The following is a 15,193-nucleotide window of genomic DNA, read 5'->3' on the forward strand; positions in this document are numbered from 1 at the left end:
ATCTTCAAGCAGATCACAAAAAAAATCGGACATGAACTAAATTTTTCAGATCAACTAACTTTTTACGAAATCAACAATCATTTTCTTAGAGGAATCTGATTGAATTCTTTTTTCGTTGTTATTATTATTGTTTAACACCCACTGAAATATTTTTTGTTCGATACCTCCTTAGAAAGTGGGTCTGTATCCATGGTTACCAGTGAGTGAAGGTTCCACCTTTGCTCATTCTCTTTTGCTCACGCACTTTCGCTCACGTACTTTCTCTCACGCACTTTCGCTCACGCACTTTCGCTCACGCATAATTGAAATTCGATTTTATGAAAAAGAATTTGTATATTGAAAATAATTACATACCAATAATAACTAAACGTTATTCACGTGGAGTTGAACATTTCAAGGTCAATAACTATTTAACTCTTCTCTGAAAACTTTTCATTCACCACATAAGATTTTTAGATTTATTGCAAAATATTTCATTTCTCAATAATTTCCAAAAAAAAATTCATTTTGCCATAACTTTATTTTCAGAATCAAAATACGAGTATACATATACCAAGATACACCATTTTCCTAGCATTTTTCATTACATTTAAAACTGCCTAATTTATGCTTATGAGATTTATCAACTGTTGCTTATTTGTTACCTTCATTTGTTTCTTGTTGTACAGGCAAGGACAGATGTATAGGTACTATCGACTAGCAAAAAAAAACTGGTACAGTCACGGTCACGTAACTTCGTCAGTCGTTGTCATTCAACTGACGTTAGCTGTAAAACAGGTTTTATATATTTCTAACCCCACACTGGAATTTTTGACATGGATGTCAAAAGCGTCACTGGTGGCATTTTTGATTTTTATTTCTGTCACAAACATTTCGAATGTCAGTCATAATGACAATAAAGCTTAGGCTACACAAGTTTTTTGGAGTTGACAGTAAAATAAGTGACGAAATTCCGTGGCTGTAACTGTACATGGTGTTGCTTCAGACACTTCCAAAACTCAATCAAAAATGTGAGTTTTGGAAGTGTCTATAGTAACATACTGTACCAGTTTTTTTGCTAGTCAATAGTACATCATTTGCTTGGCATTTTTAATATTTAATAGTGCAAATTTTTATTTTCTATTAAATTTATTGAAATGTGCATTCCTGTTATCCTTTATGTACTTTTTTCGTCAATCACACATCAACTATCTTCGATCATTAACTTGGTGTAGAAGAGCAAAATAAGACCAAGAAGTTTTTATAATCTAAAATCAAAATAAAATGCTGAAATTGGATTTAGATTTAACAAATCTCTTTGCCTTCATAAAAGTGTCCAGCGAAAGATAAATTAAATTCAGTGCTGACAACTTGACAGGTACTTGTGCCCTCATTGTGAAAAACAACAACTTCTTTTTGACATCTTCGGGGAAATCTGTCCATTCGCATTCAAACATGGCGTACGGAATATTCCTGCTCTAAAACAAAAACCCAACCAATACCTAAAACCAGGGGTATTTTATTTTCGACAATACTTTAACTTCCACTTCATTTCCAGACCAACAGTACATCAATATCTGCAAGGTTATGGCAAATCCGTATGCCAAGAGCGACAAGAACTCGCTCGAAAGAGGCACCAACTGAGAAATAAATTTCACATAAAAGAATCAAACGAGAACCACTCACCAGAGTCAACTCAAACATTGAAATGCCGATTGAAATTGTGAAAATGAAAAACTGAACCAACAGAATCCACTTCAAGAACTTGTTGCACTTCTCGGCATAACTGCAAATTGCAATTTGATCAAGTGAAGATTGAAATGACTGCTGTACCTAAGAGTTTGCTTGTGGTGCTCAATACAGTTGATAAGTTTGTCATTGATGCCTGTTGAATCCGTCAGAACGTGAAGATTTCTTAAATTATCGATAAGAATGTCAAACTGGCTGGCATTGAACACAGTGATGGCAGTCACCAAAGCGTCAACGTTCACATGAACGGTGGTGAAAAATCCAGCACTGACAATTTGGTAGACGTAAGTAATTTCATAAAGAGGCGATGTTGTGGTGTTGTAAGGGTACCAAGCCAAGAACGGGAGACGCCTCTCACCAGCTGTCTTATCCAAAAGAGGAAACAACGCCCAGAACAGGTTGCAACCGCAACACATGATCAAGAGCAACTGGTATATTATCCTCCAAAAATAAACACTCGATTCTATCAGCGCTTTCTGTTCGGCGCTTTTGGGCTGAAACAAATCGCTTTCAAGAGTTTTCAACAGTTGCTTCAACATGTCCATGTTCTTGGCCACGTAAAAGACCTTGAACACCACCAAAATCTCCATGAGAAGGACGTAGATGGTTCCAGTGATGGCTTCTAGATTGTCGCGGATGAAGTAGATGTTGGCAGCTTGGAAGAAGAGGTGGCCCAGCAGAAACACAACGAGGAGGATGGCGGCATGGAGGGCGTAGAGGCCAGGTTCGTAGGATTCATCGCCTTTGGGCCACAACCCCAAGACTCGCAGCGTCCATATATTCATCTTGATGTTCGCCTTCCAGTCGTATTTATCCATGAATAAACCGAAAAGGGCTAGAAGTGTGCAGCAACAAGGCTGTGGAGAAGTAAAAAATTATCTTACAGCGGTTTAGACTTTAGATGTGAATTGAAATTTGATTGAAAAAGTTGTCATAAAGAAGATTTGAAGTATTTTTAGAACTGATCTTAATGTAATACAGTCAGACACAGCTTTCACTTTGATTCAAAATGTTCTAAATCATATCTCGTAATGTTCTTATCTTCTGAATCTGCGCCGACAACCCCACCATTTAAAACCAATAAAATATTAACTTAATAGACAACAATTTGTCTGTATTAAAAAATTATTAGAAACACAAATAGAAATGTTCAACACCGTTAAAAGTAACCTACTTTTCCAGCTTTGCGTCCTCACCAAAATGATACTTTTACATCACCTTGCGCCACTTGAGACGAAAATATATTCACAACTAAATTTACACCGGCATTTTCTCTCTTCTCAACAACCCCTTTCATTATATTTTTAATTGGACCCTATCATTAACTTGTGAGACTCTTTGTTTTTCCTTACCCTTCAATTAATACAAAATTTATTAATTAAGCCAAACCCTCTCGTTACAATTTTTCATTACACAGTCAGCGATCATCTGCAATTATTTTTCACGAGATACAGAGGCAGATATGGATTATTCATAAGAGCAAGAACTGAGGGGGTAATTATCCAGAATTAAATTTCCACACCCCTTTTAACATTTCATTTGGTTTTTTCGCTTGTTCCACTTAAACGACAAGTGTTAGTGTGGGTTTTATTTTTAATGTGTCTAGTGCCGTCTCCAGAAAGGTAAACTTGTGTCAGATTGTATTCTTCCATTTTTTCATGTCATTGAAGTGAGTCCTAGAATCAAGGACAATGGAACAAAATTTAGCAGATATAGAACACTTATAGAAAAATGTTTAAAATATCAGTGGTTCACCGTCTTTGAGATCACAAATAAACTTTTTACTAATTGTAACTTCCAAATTGTTAAATTATTTTGCCAAATATACTTTGGTGTAAATTTACAGTCAATTTAAATTCATTTATCTACGATCGTGTAAAACGTAGGCACTTTTTGCACTAAAAATTGTTGTCAAAGTTGACGTTTAGTGAACTGACGGAATCGTGCCATAAAACTTTTAGTACACGCTTTTTTTCTTCAAACGTCCGTAAATTATGACATTATCCTGCTGCATTGATAATGCTAAAGTGTCACTTCATTGTCATGGCATCTAACAAGCTGACGTAAAAGTTATTATCTCCGCTGATGACCGGCTGTAAAGTAAACTAGCTAAATCATTTCAAATTCCTACCTGGTCTCTTAACATGTCTTAAATAATTTGTTATGAAGGTTTGAAGAAAAAATAGTATATGTTATTCGGAGCAAAAATGGTTTTATGTGCTTTGGCTTTGACTTTGGCCAATCTACCAGCCGCAGCACATAAAACTTCATTTTTGCTCCTCATAACATAATATACTATTATAGCACAGAACTGTCAGAATATAACAATACAATTTGTTGGAAACATTATTTAGAAGTAGGTTGCTAAACAATAACAATTATTTTATACAAATTTATGTTGAAACCGGTGCGATAATCTCACGATCGTAGATAAAATGTTGTAAGACATACGTGTAAAAAGTTCCTTTGTTGCACTCACATCCTTTAAAATACTCCCTCGTACCTCCCTCGTACCTCGGTCGTATTTTGAACCCGTTCGTGCAATAAAGGATAACTTTTTACACTTATATCTTAAATAACTATTAAAATTATTAAAGATTTAACGTCAGAATTGAATATTTGGTACTTAGATGACGGTACTTTAGGAGGTAAAGTTTCAGACGTCTTACACGACTTAGAAAAAATTATTTCTGATTAAAAAAAAATTGGTTTAACTCTTAACTTCAATAAATGTGAACTTTACTTTTTTGCTTCCGTTTCTCCGACCGATAATAGTTATTTATTTAACGAGTTCGTGTGTAATTTTGGCTTTTTTTGGCATGAGTGGACCAGTTTAAAACTCGAGTGAAACGAGAGTTTTAAAGGTCCACGAGTGCCACAAAAAACCAAAATTACACAAGAACGAGTTGAATACAACGTTTTTTTGTTCGACGAGCCCCTTAAAGGCTCCAAATCGCTAAAAATCTTTAAAATTAGCTTGACGTTTCGTTTTGACAAGTTGTCAAAATTTTCAAAATCCGTTCACACAGGAGAAAATTCTCAAATTCTGACAGTGTCGAACAAAAAATCTATTTTTATGGATAAATTTCAATCCTTAACCCCAGGTTTACATATTTCTAATAATTAAGATTTTTTTTTACTAGGTTGTCCCATTCTTGATGAAGCAATTCCTTTATTTTTTTCTAAAAAAATTGAAAAATTCTCTTTGCTTTCCGCAAACCTCTGTAAAATTAACCCTCATATTAGTTTATTTTTACTTCGTCACTGTTTTTGGATTCCAAAATTTATCTATCTTCTCAGGAATTGGATATTATCATTCATTCTATTTTGGAAAAAATTTAAAATATTAAATTTTCAAACAGATCTTGGGCTCAAGCAAAGTTACCTGTCCGTTTTGGTGGTTTAGGTATTAGATCTATCTCTGATATTTCAACACCAGCTTTTCTTGCTTCAATATGTGCTAATTCCAATCTAATTAATTCAATTCTTCCTTTACATTTTTCAAAATGTGAATCAGTGTACTTTAATGAAGCCATTGAAGAATGGAATATTAAATCAAATATGGCACTACATCCTAGTTCTACTTCTTCTCAAAGACAATGGGATTTACCAATTATTGAGCATTTCCATAACAATTTATTGTCTTCTTCAGATGTTACACAGAAAGCCATTTTATTAGCAGTTTCTGAACCTGAATCAGGTGCTTGGCTTGATGCTTTACCTTCTTCTAAATTAGGTACTCTCTTAGAAAAAACCACATTACAAATTGCCGTTTCCCTTAGACTAGGTATCAGTATTTGTCAACCTCATATCTGTACTTGCGGTTCGTTTATTGATACTTTGAGTCATCATGGATTGTCTTGCATAAAAAGTGCAGGAACAATTTCAAGACACAGTTGCCTTAATGACATTTTAAAACGTGCTTTTTCTTCTCCCAATATCCCTTGCATTCTCGAACCGACTGGTGTTCTGAGGGATGATGGCAAACGTCCAGATGGGATAACCAATATCCCATGGAAAAAAGGCAAATCACTTGTTTCTCATTTATCTGATTCGTCCATTACTTTTTTGTTGCGTTTGCTGTGGAGACGTTGGGTCCTTGGAGCAATGATGCACTTTCTTTGCTTTCTTTGCGCATTAGTATTGCGATTCAGAAGGGGTAATGCTGCCAGTGTTATTGGGACTGTGCTTTTATCTTCTACTTTTAAAGAACTATTTTATTTGCTTTAATTTTATCTATTTATATGTACAGTCGATGGACAAATAAAACTGGGACAAAAATGACAATCACATAAGTCAAAATTTACAAATTTGCATCGTTTAAATACGGCTTTGTCACAAATAGGTTAACTTTCGTATGACATATTCTATAGATACTGACAAATATATTGACAATTGAATGGTCTGATTTACATAGATTAAATTTTAAGTGTCCCAGTTTTATTTGTCCACCGACCGTACCTATAATAATAATAAATGAAGTATCGCATTAAAAAAAAATAACTACATATTAATGTATTGGGTGATTCAAAATAATTGTGGGCAACTGTGGCAACTATATATGAAAATTTATGTGGCAACTGTGTGGGTGGGGTAGAGTTGATATTTATACATATGACATTTCATAAGCGCGCATTTGATTTTTTTTATACCATTGCACATTGATTTGACAATTTTCAAAATTGCGCGACTATGAACTGTCAAAGAAATGTCAACAATTAAAAAAAAATCACTTTACCATAATTTTATTTTCAGAATTAAAATACGAGTATACATATACCAAGATAGCAAGATACACCATTTTCCTAGCATTTTTCACTACATTCAAAAGTGCCTAATTTATGCTTATGACTTATGAGATTTATCAACTGTTGCTTATTTGTTATCATCGTTTGTTTCTTGTTGTACAGATAAGGAAAGATGTATACATAATTTGCTTGGCATTTTTAACATTTAATAGTGCAAATTTTTATTTTCTATTAAATTTATTGGATTATGCATTCCTGTTATCCTTTATGTACGTTTTTGCATTTTTTTTCCTCAATCACGCATCAACTATCTTCGATCATTAACTTGGTGTAGAAGAGCAAAATAAGACCAAGAAGTTTTTATAATCTAAAATCCAAAAAAAAATGCTGAAAATGGATTTAGACTCAAACAAATCTCTTTGCCTTCATAAAAGTGTCCAGCGAAAGATAAATTAAATTCAGTGCTGACAACTTGACAGGTACTTGTGCCCTCATTGTGAAAAACAACAACTTCTTTTTGACATCTTCGGGGAAATCTGTCCATTCGCATTCAAACACGGCATAGGGAATATTTCTGCTCTAAAACAAAAACCCAAGCAATACCTAAAACGAGATTTATTTCATTTTCGACAATACTTTAACTTCCACTTCATTTCCAGACCAACAGTACATAAATATCTCCAGTGTTATGGCAAATCCATATGCCAAGAGCGACAAAAACTCGCCCGAAAGAGGGACCAGCTGAGAAATAAATTTCACATAAAAGAATCAAACGAGAACCACTCACCAGAGTCAACTGAAACATTGAAATGCCGATTGAAATTGTGAAAATGAAAAACTGAACCAACAGAATCCACTTCAAGAACTTGTTGCACTTGTCGGCATAACTGCAAATCGCAATTTGATCAAGTGAAGATTGAAATGACTGTTGTACCTAAGAGTTTGCTTGTGGTGCTCAATACAGTTGATTAATTTGTCATTGATACCAGTTGAATCAGTCAGAACGTGAAGATTTCTTAGATTGTCGCAAAGAATGTCAAACTGGCTGGCATTGAACACAGTGATGGCAGTCACCAAAGCGTCAAGGTTCACATGAACCGTGGCGAATAGCCCAACACTGACAATCTGGTAGATGTAAGTAATTTCGTAAAGAGGCGATATTGTGGTGTTGTAAGGGTACCACGCCAAGAACGGGAGCCGCTTCTCTCCGGCTGTCTTGTCCAAAAGGGGAAAAAGAGCCCAGAACAAGTTGTTACCACAACCCATAGTCAAAAGCATCTGGTATATTATCCTCCAAAAATAAATACTCGATTCTATCAGCGCTTTCTGTTCGGCGCTTTTGGGCTGAAACAAATCACTCTCTAGAGTTTTCAACAGTTGCTTCAACATGTCCATGTTCTTGGCCACGTATAAGACCTTGAACACCACCAAAATCTCCATGAGCAGGACGTAGATGGTTCCCGTGATGGCTTCTAGATCGTCGCGGATGAAGTAGATGTTGGCCGATTGGAAGAAGAGGTGACCCAGCAGAAACACAACGAGGAGGAAGGCGGCATGGACGGCGTAAAGTCCAGGTTCGTAGACTTCGTCCCCCTTGGGCCACATCCCTAAAACGCGCAGCATCCAGATGGTCATCTTGATGTGGACTTTCCAGTCGTACTTCTTCATTTCAACGCGCTGAGATCTGCAAATGAGCAATAACAACGTACCAAAAATGGGAAATTGAAAAAATTGGTGTTGCTTCTAAAAGTGTAGAAGTGTTGTGGGACAACTGTAATTTATATTTCCACTTAGACAGTCTGCTCAGCTCTTGACCAATCAGGAGTAGGGTCTTGCATCTGCGCAGGATTAATTAAAAATCGATACTGTGCACAGTTTTTTTCGAAAACTCTTTAGGAATCGTTTACGACAAGATTTTACAAAATCGCCAAAAATTACTATTGCAGATTTTTTTTCATTCTTGATCCCAATTTCTCCTGATATATTTGTCAAGCTGACAGCACTTACTAACCCACTTGGCTCCTATGACACTCTTCCTCTCCAAGAAATATTTTTAACACGGCCAAGGTTACTACACACCAAAATAAATACGGCCGACATTTTTCCTCGTTCCTCCCTTCAATTATTATATTTTTAATTGGACCCTATCATTAACCTAATAAGTCTTTGTTTTTCTTAACCCTTCAATTAATACCTACGAAATTTAAATTAGGGCAAACCCTCTCATTACACTTTTTCTTTCGATACCCTGCAGTTATTTTTCATGAAGTGGAGAGACAGACATGGATTATTCACGAGGCCAAGAGCTGAGAGGGTAATTATCCAGAATAATCGTCCACATTGCCACGCCCCCATTAACATTTTATCAGTTTTTTATCACCTCTTGTCGCGACTCAAAGATTAGTTGGTGGTGTGGAAGAAAACACTCCAGTTTTTATCAAATTTTTATTTTTAGATTTTCGCAAGTCATCTAAACACAAATCTACGATATCAAAATCTAAATTTAATCTCGACGACTCATCTGGTTCAAGGTTAACAAAGTGTCGCCAACCGTACAAGAAATAAAAGTTGGTCCAATAAGATTTGAGTCGAGTGCACAACTACTAAACACCTAATACTGAACAAGTGGGCCCATAAATTCCTAACCTACAACAACTAATTTATCACTTATAAATAAATAATTAGCAAGATGTCCATTGAAATAACAAGAAGTCCATCACTTAGCAATACAAGTTGCCGCCTTCGTTCTCTATCAGCTGCGTGCGGACGAAACTTGCGATCTTATCATTGAGGGCCAGTTTGACAACGTCCTTTTCAAAGTCTTCCAGTTTGCCGACGCCGACCAGGTATCCGTTGAGACGCGCGGCCACGTGAGATGTCTGCAAAAGCTCCGGCGTCAAGCCCAGCTCTTCGCACAACCAGGAGTGCTCCTGCAGGCGGTACTTCTGGTGGTAGCTGAAGAAAACAATCAGATCTGGCAGAGACACACTCCTGCTGACTTACTTCTCAGCCGGGTAGAACGCCCCAGCTGGTCCGATCTCGGTGACGAGCTTCTCGTTGCGTTTGTGCGCCTCCTTCTTCAGCGAGATCTCCGCGATTCGCTTCTGGTCGTCGTCGTGGTAGAGGATCAGCGACATGTACTGAAATTTTCTGTTAGAACTGTTCAGATTCCTCTTCAAGACTTACTTGGCGCTTGATGATGGTGGTCAAGCCGTACTCGTGGTTGTTCCAGAAGAGCTGCAAAAGCTCGTCGTAGCTGACGGCTTTGGGGTCGTAGTCGATGTCGATGACTTCGGTGTGGTCTCCTCTGCAAACGCACGATCAGAAGGGAATTGCTCGCCTGGGGGGTACTCACAGTTTGCGGTACTGGGGGTCCATGGTGGTGCCTCCGGAGTAGCCCACCCGCGTCCGGAGCACGCCAGGGTGGGCGCCGAAGAGGGCGTCGCACGCCCAGAAGCAGCCCATGCCGAAGGTGGCCTTCTTGAAGGGGACGGTGATCTCGTGCAACAAGCTCGGCATCGTGACTGGACAACCTGGAGGACCAAGAGTTACTACTTTTACTACTACTTATACTACGACGGTTATCGAAGATCTCTGGGTCAATGCGAAAAGGCAAGTCATCCTCGGTTTTGTTATCAGTATCATTCATAAGTGCGGCTGATGTAACAGCGGTGTAGATTTACTGAAGTGCCGTCTTGCATCAGCTTTTGAAGCGCTGATAAGGCGGATTGGTCAACAATGGTCTGATGGATGAGATAATTATGTTTATTGTGGCTGCGAGTTTGGACGGAGTGTTTGCAGATGTTGATGGATCTAATGGCGGAGCAAGATTGACAGGTTTGCCGACATTTTGTGTGGTGGATAATTCAGCTACACTTGTCAAAAAATTCTACACTGAGGTTGTCAAACTATACAAAGCTTTTGAAGGTGGCAAATGTAGTGTGGAAGGTATGAAGGTAAGCACCAAGCACATCAAGGAAAAATTACCTTTTTAGTTTGCACTGGGGGGTGGTAAGTACCGGAAAGTAGTTTAATAAAAATCACAGTCGACTAAATTCGTTTTTGGAAATTTGACAACATTACACCGAAAACCAGATTTTTTTAATTATTTCCTTTTTATTTCATTTCTAAAACTTATGATTGAACTGTACGTTAGTGAGAAATTGTCATAAATTCCAAATATCTTACAAGCGCGCCTTATAATTACTGGTTAGATTGTCACAAATTTAAAAAAATCCCTGCCTGATTATGCCCATGTCTACAAAATGTCAAAAAAATGAGAAAAAAACGAGAATTAATGTCATACATAATAAAGATAGGTTATGATATTTACGACCGTTTTACAATGGAGCATTTTCCATCGCGTCAAAGCATGATTTTGACGACCAGTTTTTTTTGCTCGCGACAGTACTTTTCCTCGTAGTGCCAACTTAACGACAAGTCGCCAATCCACATCTATAACGTTCCGACTATAGTTAAATTTTTATTTGACATCTCCGGTTTTTGGTTTAAGTTTCTTGAGAATTAAAAATGCAAAATTGTTGATGAAAGATGAATCTCAGAATAAATAACAACAGTTTGATAAAAAAACGAATAAATATGTTTTGAAGAAATTAGAACCTGATGCAAGCGTCTGTGAATCCGGAGAATATTTTTGCGGGAAACACAGATAATGACCGGGGTGATCGACACAGAAATAAAGTTATCAATAAAAATATTGCAAATAAAAAACATGTATGTACCGTTGGTTGCGAAAAAACGGGAAATGAAAATTTTCCTGATGTAAATCTGGTTTTGTCCATTTGTGAATTCATTGTCTGTTTGGCAATACTCCTATCAAGTAATTTTTAAAAATGTCATTGACTTTTGACAATAATTCTAACCTATCTCTCGTAAGAAGGTTTCTATGGAAAAATTGTAAAATGTGTCAATTTTATTCTGACAGTTGCCGGTTTTTTTTTTGCAACCAACTGTGAAATAAATGAGTTCACGTTGGAGGAAAATTCCTTATCACTTATCCTTGAGTTATTAATGTTGTAGAAAAGCATTTCGATGCTGCTACAAAAGTGATAACGAAAATAAATCATTAGGTGAAGTTTTAGGACAAGCAAACTGTGGCAGCTTTACCAGGTGAGTTAGAATAATTTTCAAATTTAAGAGAGTACAAAAAAAGGATGAAGAAATTTTAAAATTAAAAAACTTGGTTTAACAGATAATGTTTACACCTTGAATCCAAAAGAAATGTTTAGATAACCTCAAAAAAGTTGTATTTTCTAAAAATGTGCCCCAACATATTATAGCTCTGGTTTAATTGGAAGTTATCTGAATTTCAGATTTTTGAAACGTTGTCGAGGATAAGAATATTTGTATCACAAGGCCAGAAATTGTCATTTTGCAAAATGACAGGTTCTCACCGTCTGATACACAACATTTTTTCGGCCGACAATTTTTTAAAGCAGAAGAAATGGTTTTTATTAAAATATTACCGGATAGGGAATTTATTTTTCTTCCATTGGCGACATGGGCCATTACGAAAAATTATTAAAACTTCAAATTCAAAAATCAAGTAAGTCTTAGTGCTTGTGTTTTTGACATTTAATTATGTTAATCTGCACTTGCAAAATAACAGTTTCTGGACCTTGTGATAGACTCCGTCCACTGATAGATTGCACTTTTTTAAATATCCTTAGATAACAAAATCCCCAAACCATAACATTAAAATATTATCCAAGTATCGTAGATTGTGTTGGTAATACCTTGAAACATTCGCGCCACTGATTCTCATTGGTTCTTATAAAACCCACGCGAAAAATAAATTATATGACATTTCAAATTTGAAACTGTCAGTGCTGTCAAGTGGTTTAAGCATTTAGATTTGCGATTTTTCATCTTTAGAGCTATGTTTTGCGTTCCTCTGGTTTTAAAAGTTATTAGTTTTGACCGTGCTGCTGTTTTGATCTGTTCCGTTGCGATTTTTGTTGATTTTTTTGAATTTGTGAAGTGAGTGCGTGCCTCAAGAATCTAGCATAATGAACACTTTAAGTGACATTACAAACATCGAAAATGATTCAGAGGTAATTTTTGTTCATGCATTAAATAAAACTTTTGTTTGTGTTTAGCCATTTCCGAAAAAAGCTGGATATTTTAATTTCAGTAGCCAGCTTTTTTCGGAAATGAATTGTGCCTTACATTTTTAATTCCGTCGGGCACATTGTCACTCGTGAAATACCCTGTATTAATAAAACCCAATATATTACTCCTACTATACTGAAGTTTTCTTTCGTCTTTCCTAAACGCAAACATGCAGAATAATAATAAAACATCACGTGTAAACCTGCTCTTTCCATTTTTTAAATTTCGCGCCGAAACTATTTGTTGTAGCGTAGAGCGAACACTTTTAGTAACATTTATGTCAAGCAATCTATGAGTGGACAGAGTTTACAAATAACTGTTAAGACGTATTGACACTCAGTACCACCAACCTAAAATCTTTCATTAAAAGTTCCCGTTTCGATTTTTTCTTGCCCAGGCATGGAATTCAGTATTTCAAGACGATTTGGGCGAATGAAAACTCAGTAAATTTAGACGGAGGTCGAAAAAGGAAAATTTCCAATACCTCTTCAAAAAAAATTGTAAAATAACCATTAAACTCATTATTTCATAAAATTTGAAAACATTTGAAGACAATGAGAAACAAGTTTTTCTATTAAAGTTGCTGTATTTTCTAAAAACGATTTGTAAAATTTCTCTGTTAACAGATTCGACACAAATCTCAAGTCTTCAAAATCTTCTGGAGACGTTGAATACAACTATTTCTGTTAACAGCGATCTCTTTGCTCTCACATTTATAAATTTTGGATGCAATATAGATGTTCAGAGAATTCTTCAAAAGTAGAAAGATAACAATTACAACACAATTTTACGTGAAAGTTGTTATAGTTTGTACAGGCAGCTTGTAACACCTCTCGCCAAAATGAGTCTGACCCTGTTTGCTTCAAAATTCTTAAAACGTTATCGAGATGTTAAGTACAATGCAAATGTTTTGAAAAGTCTTTTAAAAAAATTAAAAATAACATCAAAGTACTTATTCTGTCACTGTAACATTTTGAATGTAGGTACTCGTAAATGATAAATAGAAAGATTTTGCGATTTTTAAAGTGACTTGTCTTTATATTTTGTCTATACATATTTGTTTCCAAGAAATTATCACCACAGTGAAAGTAATTCAGACAATACAGCATTTTGTCTTTTAATGCAACACCATTTTATATTTTGTTAGTAGCGTCTTTACTACGTATTTATTATATTCCAACGAAGAAACTGAGAAATTATTCACTTTTGTAAATGTTCCACCTTAAATTTTCTTTCACAAAATCACAATCACGAAAAATTGACCGTTACAACTGCACATTGCTAATAAAAAAATTAATGCTTTGCAAATGATTCAGATTCTGATAAAGTAATTGCACCGACAGGTGCATCACGGCGTTTTTTGCAACATCGAGAATGCGAACTGATTTGATTTATGCGTCACGAAAGAAATACTCAAGAACAAATTTTAAAACAATTAACACCATTGTACTTTACCCACAACAAATGAGGTGATAACTGCAATTAAAACACTTGCGTTAAAAACGTCCAAACCGTTAACTGTTATTGGCAACCCTTTAACTTTAACTGTCGATAATTACCACTCGAGAAGAAGAAACGAACCACAAGCAGCGGTGTTAAAATTGTCCGATTATTTTATGTACTGCACAAATCGGTGTGGAAGAAGAACCGACGGCACTTCTTGTTCCGCTATCTCCACGTTGACCTCACCTACTCGAGCAGCTCAGCCGCTCCAGCGGTTATCAGTTCTTTCTTAGTAGCGCACTCCCAGCGAAAAACCCGATATCTTATCGCTTCAGCTGCGGCCACACATTTTTAATTAACAATAAGTAAGTCAAGTATGACGAACAAGGTTGTCAAAATTCGGTCTAGTTACGACTTTCTAAACATCCCGGACGGGATGATGAAATCGGCGAGCGCTCGGGATCACTCTTCGAAGACGACCCGAAAGAAAGAAAACGAACCGGCCGAGTGAGGTTTCACTTTTGGCGCGAGACCTTTTCACGTCCCGAAAATTGGCAACGGCTAGGTCCTAGATTCGCAGCCTTGGCCGCAATACCGCCGCGAAGCCGCTCCGTAAAAGTATCACGTTCTGCTGGGAAGCATCTGCGTTGAGAGGCCGTAATTGCCGTCATTAAAAAGAGGAATGTCCGCCGCCCCGGGCGCCGACCGAGAGCCGCCGCGTTCTTCAGGGGGCGGCCAGACGGGGCTAAATAGGGCAACACGCGACTCCCGAACAAACATTCGGGAGTTTCGTCAGCGAAAGGTGAACAACTCCCGAAATTTTTCACCAGACCAAATACTAAATAGACACTGAGTGCACTTACCTTAAGTCTTCTGAGTGGCAGCGGCGCAGCTTACCCGATCGGCGGCACTGTTCAGATTGAATCAGTTTACTGACTCTCTGCCGGATGATGGCTATATTATAACAATCGAACATAATCCACGTGATCATGCAGATTCAGACGGTCTCAACCGGATTATGTCATTGTAAAAACAAATTAAAAGGACTGTAAAATTAATTTTATGCCCGCGGGGGATTTCGCAACTGATCCATTCATTTCCACGAGGTGCTCTCCTAGCAAATCTCTTCACCACGTGCTTCT

General features: G+C 36.8%; 3 protein-coding genes across 5 annotated transcripts; all 3 read right to left on the reverse strand.

Annotated features, from left to right (window-relative positions):
• Window positions 1–516: 516 nt before the first annotated feature.
• Window positions 517–3,100, reverse strand: LOC138137278 (odorant receptor Or1-like). Its single transcript, XM_069056589.1, has 4 exons — window positions 1,813–3,100; window positions 1,666–1,765; window positions 1,515–1,619; window positions 517–1,457 (listed from the first exon to the last, which is right to left on the reverse strand). The coding sequence occupies exons 1-4, from the start codon at window positions 2,544–2,546 to the stop codon at window positions 1,254–1,256; spliced, it is 1,143 nt and encodes a 380-aa protein (XP_068912690.1). The 5' UTR covers window positions 2,547–3,100; the 3' UTR covers window positions 517–1,253.
• Window positions 3,101–6,466: 3,366 nt separating this feature from the next.
• On the reverse strand, window positions 6,467–8,751 carry LOC138135617 (odorant receptor Or1-like). The gene is made up of 4 exons (XM_069054396.1): window positions 7,411–8,751; window positions 7,264–7,363; window positions 7,113–7,217; window positions 6,467–7,055 (listed from the first exon to the last, which is right to left on the reverse strand). The coding sequence occupies exons 1-4, from the start codon at window positions 8,142–8,144 to the stop codon at window positions 6,882–6,884; spliced, it is 1,113 nt and encodes a 370-aa protein (XP_068910497.1). The 5' UTR covers window positions 8,145–8,751; the 3' UTR covers window positions 6,467–6,881.
• Window positions 8,752–8,907: 156 nt separating this feature from the next.
• MsrA (methionine sulphoxide reductase A) lies at window positions 8,908–15,062 on the reverse strand. 3 transcript variants are annotated; one of them, XM_069054420.1, is made up of 5 exons: window positions 14,915–15,062; window positions 9,832–10,009; window positions 9,663–9,783; window positions 9,480–9,616; window positions 8,908–9,431 (listed from the first exon to the last, which is right to left on the reverse strand). In XM_069054420.1, exons 2-5 carry the CDS (start codon window positions 9,993–9,995, stop codon window positions 9,197–9,199), a joined length of 657 nt encoding a protein of 218 aa, XP_068910521.1. In that variant the 5' UTR covers window positions 9,996–10,009; window positions 14,915–15,062; the 3' UTR covers window positions 8,908–9,196. The 3 variants fall into 3 exon arrangements, with proteins under 3 accessions (XP_068910521.1, XP_068910528.1, XP_068910538.1); XM_069054427.1 differs by lacking the exon at window positions 14,915–15,062 and adding an exon at window positions 14,168–14,309; XM_069054437.1 differs by lacking the exon at window positions 14,915–15,062 and adding an exon at window positions 14,064–14,309.
• Between the last annotated feature and the right edge of the window lie 131 nt (window positions 15,063–15,193).

Source organism: Tenebrio molitor, chromosome 1, assembly GCF_963966145.1.
Source record: "Tenebrio molitor chromosome 1, icTenMoli1.1, whole genome shotgun sequence".
In the NCBI taxonomy this organism is placed as follows: Eukaryota; Metazoa; Arthropoda; class Insecta; order Coleoptera; family Tenebrionidae; genus Tenebrio; species Tenebrio molitor.